Source organism: Trachemys scripta, chromosome 7 (genome assembly GCF_013100865.1).
Source record: "Trachemys scripta elegans isolate TJP31775 chromosome 7, CAS_Tse_1.0, whole genome shotgun sequence".
NCBI lineage: Eukaryota > Metazoa > Chordata > Testudines > Emydidae > Trachemys > Trachemys scripta.
In genome coordinates this window covers 79,633,358-79,646,428 of record NC_048304.1, presented here as the reverse complement: position 1 = coordinate 79,646,428, position 13,071 = coordinate 79,633,358, and the positions used below count along the sequence as shown (strand labels likewise).

The 13,071-nt window shown below is 40.9% G+C and overlaps 1 protein-coding gene across 2 annotated transcripts in view; it reads right to left on the bottom strand.

Moving 5' to 3' along the window:
- Positions 1 to 13,071, bottom strand: part of REEP3 (receptor accessory protein 3) — a 68,241-nt gene that overhangs the window by 35,571 nt on the left and 19,599 nt on the right. For both annotated transcript variants that reach the window (XM_034775534.1, XM_034775535.1), the window contains exon 2: positions 4,461 to 4,533. In XM_034775534.1, the coding sequence (XP_034631425.1) occupies positions 4,461 to 4,533 (73 nt within the window). The remainder of the gene's footprint in view (positions 1 to 4,460; positions 4,534 to 13,071) is intronic.

Here is a 13,071-nt window from a genome sequence, read left to right as displayed (position 1 = left end):
TAGGGACAGTCCCGATTTTGGGTTCTTTTTCTTATATAGGCACCTATTACCCCACACCCCCAGTCCTGATTTTTTACACTTGCTATCTGGTCACCCTAGGTTTAGACTTCACTGACCATTTCATTAAAATCACATCTCTAAATTCTATAGATTTTGTGGAATTTTTAAACCCAATTTATTCCCAGTAAGTAAAGGAAAGACAAGAGATTTGGTTATGTGTTGGAAGCCAGTTACATGATTTCCAGACATAGGAATTCTCTCCTCTGCAATAAGGCCTCATTTTCTGTACAGAATGCTGTCTACCAATGCCCGTTTACAAGTCACTCTTAAAATTGTACATAACTATACTTGATTTTTAGGTTTATACTGCAGTATAAAGCCGAAGACCCTAATTCAGGGGTTCTCCAACTGGGGATTGGGACCCCTCAGGGGGGGTCGCAAGATTATTACATGGGGGGTTGTGAGCTGACAGCCTCCACCCCAAACTCTGCTTTGCCTCCAGCATTTATAATCTTGTTGAATATATAAACAAGTGTTTTTAAAGGGGGGAGGGGGAGGTCACACTCAGAGGCTTGCTATGTGAAAGGGGTCACCAGTACAATAGTTTGAGAATCACTGCCCTAATTTGTGGAAGACCTATTCTGCAAATTGTCAGTAAAAGTAATACCTAAAATATCTATAGCACTGCTTGCCACAAGCAAAGAGTGGTCTGTTCTTAAGTTAGGCAGATGAATGAAAAGAATAACTAGTTAAGTAAACAAGATATTTTTACTACCAAGATTATGTAGATATAGCTATGAGTAAAGTTAAGCACATACGTCTTGAGGGGCTAAAATTTTATTTTTATTAAAAATTTCAGAGGAATAAAGTTTGTGTCACTTCTAAACAAAACTGCTTCAGTGTTAACAAAACAACATTTAGACTTTCAATACATTAGAGCTATTTTGAACATTTCATACAAACATACACACTCACACCTGAAATGTTCAGAAATAGAAGTGTCCAGTTAGGGTGCTAAACCGATGTTGAAGTGCTTAAATATGGGATTTTTCCTACATGACATGAGTGATTCAGGTGTCAGAAAAAAAGTCTACGTAAATCTGAAGTGATAATTTAGTAAGCGTCATGCTTCAAATGCGCATCTGCAATGAAAGAGACAAGTCTAGGGCCTCATTAACATCCTTACTGTGGTACCACCACAAACTCAAATGCAGTTGATAAGCAAATACCTAATGCTATATTTGCAACTACCACCACCTTTATATTGTACTTCCACAAGTTAGGAAAGCCAGATTTATACTTCATCAGGGTTTGTAGTTTGAAGTCATTGGAACTTAGGCTCCAGAATGTCTTAGTAGCTCAAGTTTCAGTACTATTGTGAATACTTCGGCTTGTGTGTAAACAAAAAATGCATACACACCACATTTATAGTTTAAAGGCTTTAAAGGTTTTAATCTAAAATAGCAGAAGCAAAAGTTCTCAAATTAGCTTTATGACCTTTAGACACGATTTAAACCTTTTTTATTTTAAATGAAGCAACTTAAATTATATTGATATACGCTGCTACAAAGCAAGATTATCATTTCATGAAATATTTGTGGGTCTAAATCAATTAAATGGGAAGTAGTGTAGATATATGATACCTCTATCTAATGATGCAGATATTTACCCAATAGCTGTATTCTCATTAAATATTTTATGCGCTGAACTTTAAAGAAAGAAACGCTAACTGGACTTTGCCATAAAAACACTAAAATAAAAAAATGGAATTCAATATTATTTGGCATTACTTAGCTGTTATTTCAATTGCCCTGGTTCAGCTACATGACAAATCTAAAAAGCTATGATACCTGTTTTAATATGCAAAGCAAAAACACCACACTTTATTAAAGCTGTACTGATTCACAAAGTGATTTATTAAGTAGTCTCAAATCTCATCGGTCTGAAAGGACCTTTATTAGTAATTTAGATCCAGATATGTAATCACCATTCATCTAAGTGACCTGCATAAGGTACAGAAAAGCTAAGCACACTTCAGTAATTGCTGGAAGAATGCATTTATTCAAAATCCTTTGAGTTTTACAACCATCCATTTTCTCTTTGAATGCTACTGAGTAAATCCAAATGCAGCTTCATATTTGGAATCTAATTATCAGAAAAACTAAACAAAAAACTTTAAACAAACAGCTACTATACTTTACAATTGGTTCTCTCTCCATATTAACATTGGACAATTAGTTTAAGCAAAGACAGCAACATTAATTAAATAATGGCTTAGTTAGAATAGCAAAATAAATCTTGTAATTGCTCTCCTGACTTCAGTCAATCAGGAAAGGTCAAAAATCAAACCCAAGCATTCAAAGGAAAAAAGTCAACAGTTTTCAAATTTTTTTTTTTTAATAATTTAGAATACAGAGGAGTCTGTAGATTGTAGATCTGTAGAGGAGTCCCCTCCTGATTAAAACTGCATATCATCCCTCTGGCAATTACAAAAATTGCTTACATGGTAGAGGAGTAACAAAATTAATTGTATATACTCGTCTGACAGCTTGACAGAGAATATCTGCACCTTGGATGGTGTGGTTCCTAGGAATGTAAAAGTTTAACCGGTTAACCAACAAGCTTGATGCTTATCGGTTTCGGTTCCACTGTCGCCCCGCACCCAGGAGGCCGGCAGCAGGGTTTTGCGTAAAATGTGGGTGTGCTGCAGCACCTTCTGCACCCTTAGTTCCCCGGTTAAATGTTTAACTGATAGAATTTTAATAGGTTACATAGTTAGGTGTTTTATACGCTATTTACATCCCTAGTGGTTCCATCTTTCATTTTCTGAGTTCATAGGTGATGGAGTCTTAAGATTCCCAAATGCTACTTGATTAGCTAGCAGCAATGCCTAGCACACCCTTCGTCCATTCAAGACCAGAAAGATGCAATTATTTCTTTGCATGCAGACCTTGCTATTGTTATTCATTCCTTTGTCACCAAGACTGGACTATTGCAGTGTAGTGTTAAATCCATGACCTATGATCTGCATTGCTGCTGTCCAGTTTCTGGGTGGAATGTAAGGTGTTGGTTTTGAAATGCTAGTTGTCCTAGAAACTGCCTGAGACACCACTGATTATTTGTTGCAAACCCCAGCTATACTTTTGGGAGAAGGGAGATCTGCAGGAGGGAGGCTTAGTTTTATTTTTCCTGGTCATTATAGAATTATATTGACTAAAGAAACTGTAATAACTGTCATTACTATAATTGTTTTCTTAACTAACTATTAAGGACACCTAAAATGATTGGTAGCAAATCTTATATTTTATGCATAATACAAATAGTAATATTTCTGCAGGGCTAATGAAAGCCTTTGATATTTGCAACCCCTTTGTCTTCACAAAGTTTTCACAGCACAGGCAGTTGTAGAGCAAAAACAATTATGCTGACATAAAATGGAGTAGAAATCTGCTCAGTCTTGACTGTTTTGTTTCAGAAGTGCTAACATTAGGGAAAAGCTATAAAAACCTCCTGGAAGTCAGAAGACATGACATGACTGACTATACCAAAGGGAAAGATTTGTTGAATAAGGCAGTAAAGCATGGTTCTAACTTGAAAACTTAAGTAGCACCAACCTCTCCCCCTACAAAACAAAGGAAGTTAGATGCTAACAATACTTAATGTTTCATTAAGGCAGCATAGTTAAGATCACAAAGGTTACATCCACACTACCGCCAGATCAACACTCCAGCAATCAATGCACTGTGGTCGATTTAGCAGGTCTAGTGAAGACCTGCCAAATTGACCACAAATTGCTCTCCGGTCGACCCCAGTACTCCACCACGAACAAGAAGAGTAAGGTAAGTCGACGGGAGAGCGTCTTCCATCAACCCAGTACAGTGTAGACACCAAGTAAATTGACATAGGCTACGTCGACTTCAGCTATGTTATTTACGTAGCTGGAGTAGCATAACTTAGGTCAACTTACTGCAGTCGTGTAGATAGTTTTTGAGTTTCCTGACTAAGGCTAAGCATCTTACAACAACATCAGGCCCCAATCCTGCAAACACTTATGTACATGAATAACTTTACACACAACTACACCTAAAAGTGTCAATGAGACTACTCAGAAACACATCATGTAACTAAGCTGGCGAAACCAGGGACCTGGCTTGACTATGGTACATATTATGAGAACATATTTTATGTTGTTCTTCATATACCATAATTTTGTGTGTTAAACTGTGTGATTTATATGGAAACCTTAACTTCATTTCTAAATTAGCTAAGCATTCATAAGCATATTATATGATGTTACATTCATTATTTTTGTACCTAATATTTATGAAGATATATTAAAGTAGTGTCACGCTTTCATGTGACTATATGTTACACTGAATAACTTGGTGAAATTTACATCCACTAAGTTTCAACCGAAGCGTTATGTTTCATTGGACAAACAAGACAGAAGTGGGACTTACATATTCCTTCACATTTTTTGTCTTCACAGCTTTGTAAGAATAATAAGCAGGATACAACATCCCAAACACCAACCTAAGGAAAAATAAACAAACAGTTTTTAAAATCTGACAAGCTGTATATAAAACAAAGCAATAATCTCATATATAAACACAATTAAAAGGGTGAACAACCTAGAAACAGCACTCTACTAGCTTTAAAAAATATAAAGATTTTAAGGCAGTTTGAAGGAAGCTTTGGGCAATGTATAATGGCACTGCTTTAACTCAGGATGGCTAAAATGACCCTTTACAGATGGATCTATTTCTTAGAACCTGCCTCTTTAAGAGATGACTGTAATATTGCCAATTAAAGGAACTGCACTAGTAGCAATGGTACATGTTTCAGGTGTAGTTTTACCGTAGGGCTACATGTGGACATGTGGCAGGTGTGGTGCTCTTAGGGGAATTATTCTGCAACTGCCAACCCAGCTCTTTGAAACAATGGTTCGTGGGTGGTTTTGAGACAGATTCTACACTATGAAGAGAGTTATGGAAAGTCCAAATTCATTTTCCTGGAACTCCCCAGGAAGCTCAGCCATTTCTACAACATATTGCTCAGATGGATGCTAATCCAAATGGTAGGAGCTCTTTCTTTGCACAGACAGCTAATTTCTGCTCAAAGTTTTGAAAGTTCTTCACCCTCCCACTCAAACAAACAAACAAACAAACAAAAGACGACAACCAGGAGGGTGTCCCAGCAATGCATGCTGAGCACCAGAGCAAGACTAGTAGGTAACTGAATTCACACTACTGCCTAGTAGAGACTATATTCTCCTCACCCCTGCTAATTTGTCATGGTAAAGAGCTCTTAAATAAGAGCCTCATAAGCATGGATTGGTGGGACAGTTGATTGAGACATGGAATCAACAGCAGTGTCTAGAGAATCCCTAAATGATGAAAGAACTCTAATTGTGTAACACCATTATGAAATCACAGTTCACCGAGAGGGCATGCCAATTAAATTGGAGGAGTTAGTTCCATTGACTGCAAAGTACGCCTCAATGCTAATAAGTCTACTGTGGATGCAGTTTTGCTGGAGGCAGGCATGACCATATTTCAAGCACTACAGGGGTTTGTGGCCAAGGGGGCAAGTGATTGAGGGTTTTGAACAGCAGAGAGATGGTATCCATGGACCATGCACCTATTTTGTGCCCACCCTATCAAAAAGAGGTAACAGATCAACAGAAAAAAAGACCATCACTTCAGTAATGCAAGCTTTGATGGAACTTCATGGTTATTTCTTGCATCTTTATAATATATGGCAAAGCAAGCTGTACTATGCCAGAAATTTAAAATCTCGGGTATTAAGACCCAAACAAAAGGGCAAGTTGTTCATCTACATGGTACAGGAGTAGAATCTGTTTATGATTGGCTAAATAACTTTAAATTTTGCATAACCTCCATACTAGCACCATATATAGCATAGATGCACTGAATCAGATCAACATAAACAGCTGAAGCATAAGCTATTGCAGTTAGATAAGGCCTTGTGTACACCAGACTTGACAGCCAGATTCAAATGGTAAGATGATGAATATTACTCCCAGGGCCACAACCCACTTTTCTTCCTCCTCCACCACCACCCTGACCTCCCCCAGCTCCTAGACACTCCATCCCAACATACCATAGGTATGTTACTCCAGATGTTTCTACTACATTCTCCTTGGATAGTGGACATGGGTAACTAGGTGTAACTTAACACCCTATTTTTGAACTGGAAAGTCTTAATGAGAAGCCATGTTTGAAAAAAATATGCATGGTAAATAGTGCATCAAATACAAATCTGCTTCTGAGCACAGTGAGCTGTGCTAAATTACAGTCAATCTCCAAATTCATTGATTGTGGACATCAATGAAATAACAGGATTGCAGTTTAAAAGGCTTTTTTAAACAGCTATTGGAATTCTTGCTGGTTGCCTAACTTAAAGCCATGTTATTCATCAAAATGCAACTAACCAGGAAAATGATGGCTGGAGAGGTGAAGCAGAAATGTAATTGAGAGTCAATACCTTCTGTACAATGTTTGGATTCAAGCATGAGGAAGAGGTAGCTGAGAAATATAAGATGGATTTTTTTGGTGACATCAGTGACTGCGTTGGGTTTTTTGCAGGGTTTTTTTTTTTTTTTTTTTTTTTAGAATAAGTACTTAATTTCAGCTTTGCATTAATTGAATCATATACAGTACAGAGGAGGTTACCTACCTATCACTGGAGGTTCTTTGAGATGTGTGGTCCCTATCTGACATGTGCCTGAGTCCGGAAGTGTTTCTTAGCAGAGTCCTTTGACCCACACATGTCTCCTTGTTCTTCCAGCACTGAGTGTATAAGAGGTAGTGTGGGTCAACACCTCTCCAGTCTCCTTCTTACCATAATGGAATCCAGCCCGAAGCAGAGGGGATGGAGGGCAGTTAATGGAATACAGATAGGGACCATGCATCTCAAAGAACCTCCAGTTACACGTAAGTAACCTCATCCTCTTGAGTGATGGTCCCTATGTGTATTCCACACATGGGTGACTCGTGAACAGTTATCAGAATGGAGGTGGGTGCACGGATGCCAATGGAAGTGCAGCCTGCAGTATGGCCTGACCCACAGCAGTGTTCATTGCTGCTGCTTGTGCGATGGCGTAGTGTGTGGTGGACATGTGAAGTCCAGTGAGGCCAATGTGGTGGCTTGGGCTCTATGATGTTGCACTCCGTATGTTTATGGAAATATGCTTATGAGTGTAAATATAATGTAACTGGAATATGCTTTATGCAAAAGGTCTCTTGTAATGTATCTACTGAGTGTGTTCATCCTATCTGTATGAATGTATCATTCTTGTGTCTGAAGCTAGAAATATGAAGTATTACTCTGAAGTCCTATTGTAACTATGCAAAGTGCGGGCCATTAATGGTGGTTTAGAATCTTGATGGCTCCCATTAACCAGGACAATTGGTTGGAAATGGCTCTGTACCGGGGGAAAGGATTGGGCCCAGATTAGGAAGGAGTCTAGTCTGTGAAAGAAACTTATTGGAACATCTCTGAGGGTGAGATTTTATCTGTAATTAGGCTTAGACTTGCGGGTTTTGTTTTATTTTGCTTGGTAACTTACTTTGTTCTGTCTGGCATTACTTGAAACCACTTAAATCCTATTTTTTATATTTAATAAAATCACTTTTGTTTATTAACAAACCCAGACTAAGTGATTAATACCTGGGGGAGCACACAGCTGTGCATCTCTCTCTATCAGTGGTATGGAGGGCGGACAATTCATGAGTTTACCCTGAATAAGCTTTATACAGAGTAAAATGGATTTATTAGTTGTTTGGATCCCATTGGGAACTGGATATCTGGCTGCTAGAGATTTAAAACAACTCAGCAGGTTACCTGTTAAAGCCTGCTGCTTTGGGGGCGTGGTTCAGATCTGGGTCTGTGTTGCAGCAGACTAGCATTGTCTGGCTCAACAATGCAGGGTTCTGGAGTCCCAAGCCATCAGGGAAAATGGGCTCAGAGGTAATTTCAGCACATCAGGTGACAGTCCCAAGGGGGTCTGTGACCGAAATCGTCACAGGCTTGTGTTGAGTGCACTGTGATTTTAGCAGATGGAGGTATGATGCATTGGTTTTAGCATTCGCAGATGCACCCAGAGACCCATCTGGAGATGCGTTGGGACGAGGGGGCTTCACCACTGGACTTTTCAGCTATGGCCACAAATAGCTTTGGTGATGCGTGAAAGGGTCGAGTCCTGTGGAATGCCAGTACATGATGGACATCAAGGGAGCACAAAGCTTTGTCAGTAAGGCAAGGGTGTGGTTTGGGGCAGAAAACTAGCAGGTGTATGCACTGATTTAGATGGAACTCAGACACCACTCTTGGGAAGAATTTAGGGTTCAGCCATAAGAATATCTTGTGCTTGTTGAGCATCATGTACGGGGAGAGTCTGCCATCATGGCTGAAAATTCACTGATTCGTCTGGTCAAGATAATGGCTATCAAGAAAGTCGCTTTCATAAAGAGGTGGGAGAGTGAGCATGTTGCTCAAAGAGTGGCTTTATTAGGGTGGAGAGAACGAGATTAAGATCCCATGGTGGTGTGGGCTTCAGTACTGGTGGAAAAGTGTTAAGTAAATCTTTCATCAAGCAGATAGTGGTGGGGTGCATCAACACAGAGGTCCATGGGAGACAGAAAGGCACTGAGTGCTGCCAGATGCATTAGAACAGAATTGAGGGTCAAGCCAACATCTTGAGGGTGAGAAGGCAGTTGAGGACAACTGGAATAGACACCATGTTCAGTGAGTGGTGGTGGCGGTGGGCCCCTGCTGTGAAGTGTCTCCATTTAGTTCAGTAGCAGGATCTGGTGGATTCTCTCCTACTTTAGGTAAGGATTTGTCGAACCAGAGTAGAGCACCCCCAACGCCCATCCAAATACCAGGCTGTGAAATGAAGAGAGCCTGGATTGGGATGACAAAGCCTTTCCCAATCTTGTGTGAGCAGATCCGGGAGTGTGCAGAAGCAGAATGGTGTGCAGGCAGAGAGTCTGAGGAGGTCCATGAACCAGAACTGATGGTGCCAGAACGGGCTATGAGTAACCAGGAGAGAGCCATAATCTTGTGTAGCACCTGTGGCAGCAAGGGAATGGGGGGAGGCGTAACAGAGGTTGCCTGTCCAGGGGAAGAGGAGAGCATTGCCCCGAGAGTCCTCCCTTAGAGCAACTGAGGTTCTCATGAGTAGCAAAGAGGTCCCATTGGGGAGGGAGGGTGCCCCACTTCATAAAGAGGTACAGGAGCATGGCATCATGTAGCTTCCACTTGTGTTTGAGGTAGAGTCCTGCTGAGCATGTCAGCTGGTGAATTCTGGGTGCCTGGTAGGTACACAGCTTCAAGCGTCACATGGTTCTTGATGCACCAGTTCCAAATCCGGACCAACTCTGAGCAGAGGGAGGAAGACCTGGCACTGCCCTGTTGTTGATATACACCTCTGCTTCTACGATGTCAGAGAACAGTTGAATGTTGGGGGACTGAATGAGCAGGAGGAAGGCCTGGCACGCTTAATGGAAGACTTAACACATTTATGTGCATCCTGGCTTCCCATGGCACCCATACCCCCTGAGCTGTGTGATGGCCTAAGTGGGCTCCTCAACCCATGAGAGAGGCATCCATTATGATGCTGGCCTGTGGTGTGAGAGGGACAAATGGGGTGCTGATCATCATCTTGGCGAGATCAGACCACCATGTGAGGGAGGACAGCATGGCCTTGAGAATGGTGACCCTGGACTCTATATGGTCTCTGTTGCATCCATTGATGGAGAGGAGCCATGCCTGAAGACAACACATAAGGAGATGTGTATGCAGTGTCATGTAGGTGGAGGCTACCATCTGACCAAGGAGGAAGAGACAGCAGCTGACCACAGTGAATGGTCTGTGACACACATCAGCTCTGAGGGCTGTCAGTGCTGCAAAGTGGTCTGCCAGGAGAGAAACCCTCACCACACTGGAGTTGAGTTGCACCCCACTGAAGTGTATTGAGTGTGTAGGTGTCAACACTGACTTTTCCTCATTAACACAAATACCTAGAGATGCCAGGAGACTGTGAAGACTGAGGATCATGGATATTGGTTCCTGTCACACTAGCACCACAAGGAGCCAGTCATCGAGGTAAGGGATTACTGAGTAGCCTAGATGGTGCATCTGGGATGCTACCATGGCAAAGACTTCAGTGAACACTCTTGGTACCGTCATTATGCCCAATGGGAGGAACCAAAATTGGTAAAGCTGGTGCCCTATCTGAAAATAGAGGAACTTGCAGTGGGCTGGGTCAATATCCAGGTGAAAGAAAGGGTCTTCCATGTCGAGAGTCACAAACCAGGCTCCCTCGGGTAGGGAGGAGGATAATCAAGCTAACATGAATTTGGACTTTCCTTTAAACATGTTGAGCACCAGAAGATATAGAATGAGGTGGTGCCCTCTGCACTTCTTCAGGATGATGAAGTAAGGTAAGAAGAAGCCTCAGCCCTGGTAGTGAGGCAGGACAGGTTCTATCACCTCCTTGAAGAGCAGAGTGTCTGCATCTTGTTGGAGGATCAGTTGATGGGATGGGTCCCGGGGGGAAGTGGGGAGAAAAGGAGGGTGATGCGGCAGGAATGAGAGGAATTCTATGGAGTCTTGGTGTCTCTGGGGTGAATGATCTCTAGTATCTGTCTGTGGTGATCTTGACCCAATAGTGCGCAAATAGGTCAAGACATCCCTCAAAGACAATATGGGATTCCGGGGGTGGCATTGGTGGAGGTTCATGGGTCTGGACCTGTATGTCAGAACTGAGGCTCGATCTTCTGCTGGGAGGAAGCAGGACCAATCACCAGACAGATTTTTGGCCCAGATCCCTAAATGGCCCGCTCAAAGATTGAACTCACAACCCTGGGTTTAGCAGGCCAATGCTCAAACCACTGAGCTATCCCTCCACCCAAAACTGAAGTCAAGGAGAGTCCTCAAGAGATGCCTTCTGAACTTCTTGGGGGAAATATCACAGGGGGAAGTATCCTTCTGCCTGACCAGGGATCCTTAGATTAAAAATCTGAGGCTCTACCAACTGAGCTAGCCAGGCTCACATAAGGAAAAAGTTATGACAAACTTTGAAGCTTTGAATGTAGCTTCAATTTACATTTTAAATACTTTCAGAACGGAAGATGGCTAGAAATAATTTTTATTTTTAAATATGAAGACTGATTTATATTATGACAACTTTTTTGCAGTGAGGTGGATAGGTTACTACCACATGAAAGTGTGTTTGGGGAATGAGGAACAGAAAGAGGAAACCAATAGGGCTAACATCTATGAAATGAAGATAAGGAGTGTTTATTTTAAGTTGAGAGGAGATAGCAGGTGTTATGAGCAAGCAACTGCCACTCATCACAGCAAAGGCATGATGGTCAATCAATTTAGGATGCTTGCACCAGGATCCTAACAGCAGGTGGTGTCAGATCAATAACAGCCATCAGAATATGAACTTGAACATAGTTAAGACGTATAAATGAGGGATTAGGAATATATTTTAAAAAAAAACTTCTAGAAACAATTAGATTTTTGGATTGGATTGTAGTGAGAGAACATATTTTAACTTGCTTATTACCTAAATACCAGCACACAAATAAGTAAAGTTTAGAGTTCACCTCCCTCAGACCCATACATTCTTACCTAGAACAAATAGTTTTCAATCCCTTGGAAATTATTTTTTCATCCACTAAATTTGTTTGTCCAGCTTTTTAGGTCATATAATAGAATATTCAAGTGCTTTGTTGCTACAGTGATGGGCACCACAGAAACCCCTAAAATAGACTTTAAATAGAACTCCCATCTCTCCCACTGGCTGTACATTTGAGAATTAAGAGTTCATCAGAATGATCTGATACCCAACACTCAACAGGTTACACTGCCCTTTATTTTGAAAGTTCTATCTTGGGGGAGTAATGGGAGCCCAGAAACAAGTAATGGAGAGATTAAGATTCTGAAGATCCAATTGCAATATTTAAACTGATATGTCTACACCAGTACTGCCAAATTCTGTGATTTGATGAGTGTCATACTGTTCTCGAAGCCCCAGCTTTCGGAGTCAAATGATTACATGAGAACCTCAGCTGTGGTGAGGCTTCCTTAAAAGTTTCTAATACTTGCAGTTGTAGAGAAAACTAAAGCTTCAAAAACCATCACCCACACGTATACTAAAGGCTCAGAAACCAGAAGACAAGTAAGGGGAATCTTTTTTTAAAATTTATTTTTAAGTCATGATTTGAGGGCATGACTCATGATTTTTCAACACCACCACATGTTCACTACCGTTTACTTTAATGCAGAAATACAGCAATTATTATTTTTCACTGGTGAACTGAATCTAGCATGTTCAGTTGTAGACGTTGCTAAATTCCAATTATAGTTGATGAGTTTGAATGGAACTGACATGCCCCAGTTAAGGCTGGGGGGAGGGGGTTGGAGGAAACCACCACTCACATCCCCCTCCCTCTCTGAAGGCACGCACACACTCCTCATTATACTGGTTCTATTTAACTTTTGACAGTGAGACAGCTTTAAATACTACTCATCCCTCATTTGTACTCTAAGCAGCAATTATCTATGCATCCTCTCCCCCCACCCAAATATATCATTCCTGAGGAAAACCTAATCCTTTCGTTATTTAAAAAGGTCACAGGGTACAGAGTCAACCTTCCCTTTTCCTTCCAGAGTTTCCTTGTGTATATTTTTCCCGAGATACGTTATTCTCAAGATCAAGTTATAAACATTAGCATGGGAATTATCTAGTAGTTACAGTTACAACATAAGACTTCCAAAGTTACCAATCACATCAGCTGCAGAGAATTTCTTTACACTCTTAAGTATTTAAGAACATTTGCTCTCTTCCCTCACAACAGTTTATGTTGGGGGTGGGGGAGACTGATTCAGTGTATTAAGATATTGATGCACAATATGAGCTGTCAAAGCTCCAGCATCTGAGGTCTTTTAACATAATCTTTGTGATTTAGGAGGTGCTTTAATTTAAATACATAAATAAGGATTAGACAGACACTTATAACACGAGACAGAGTC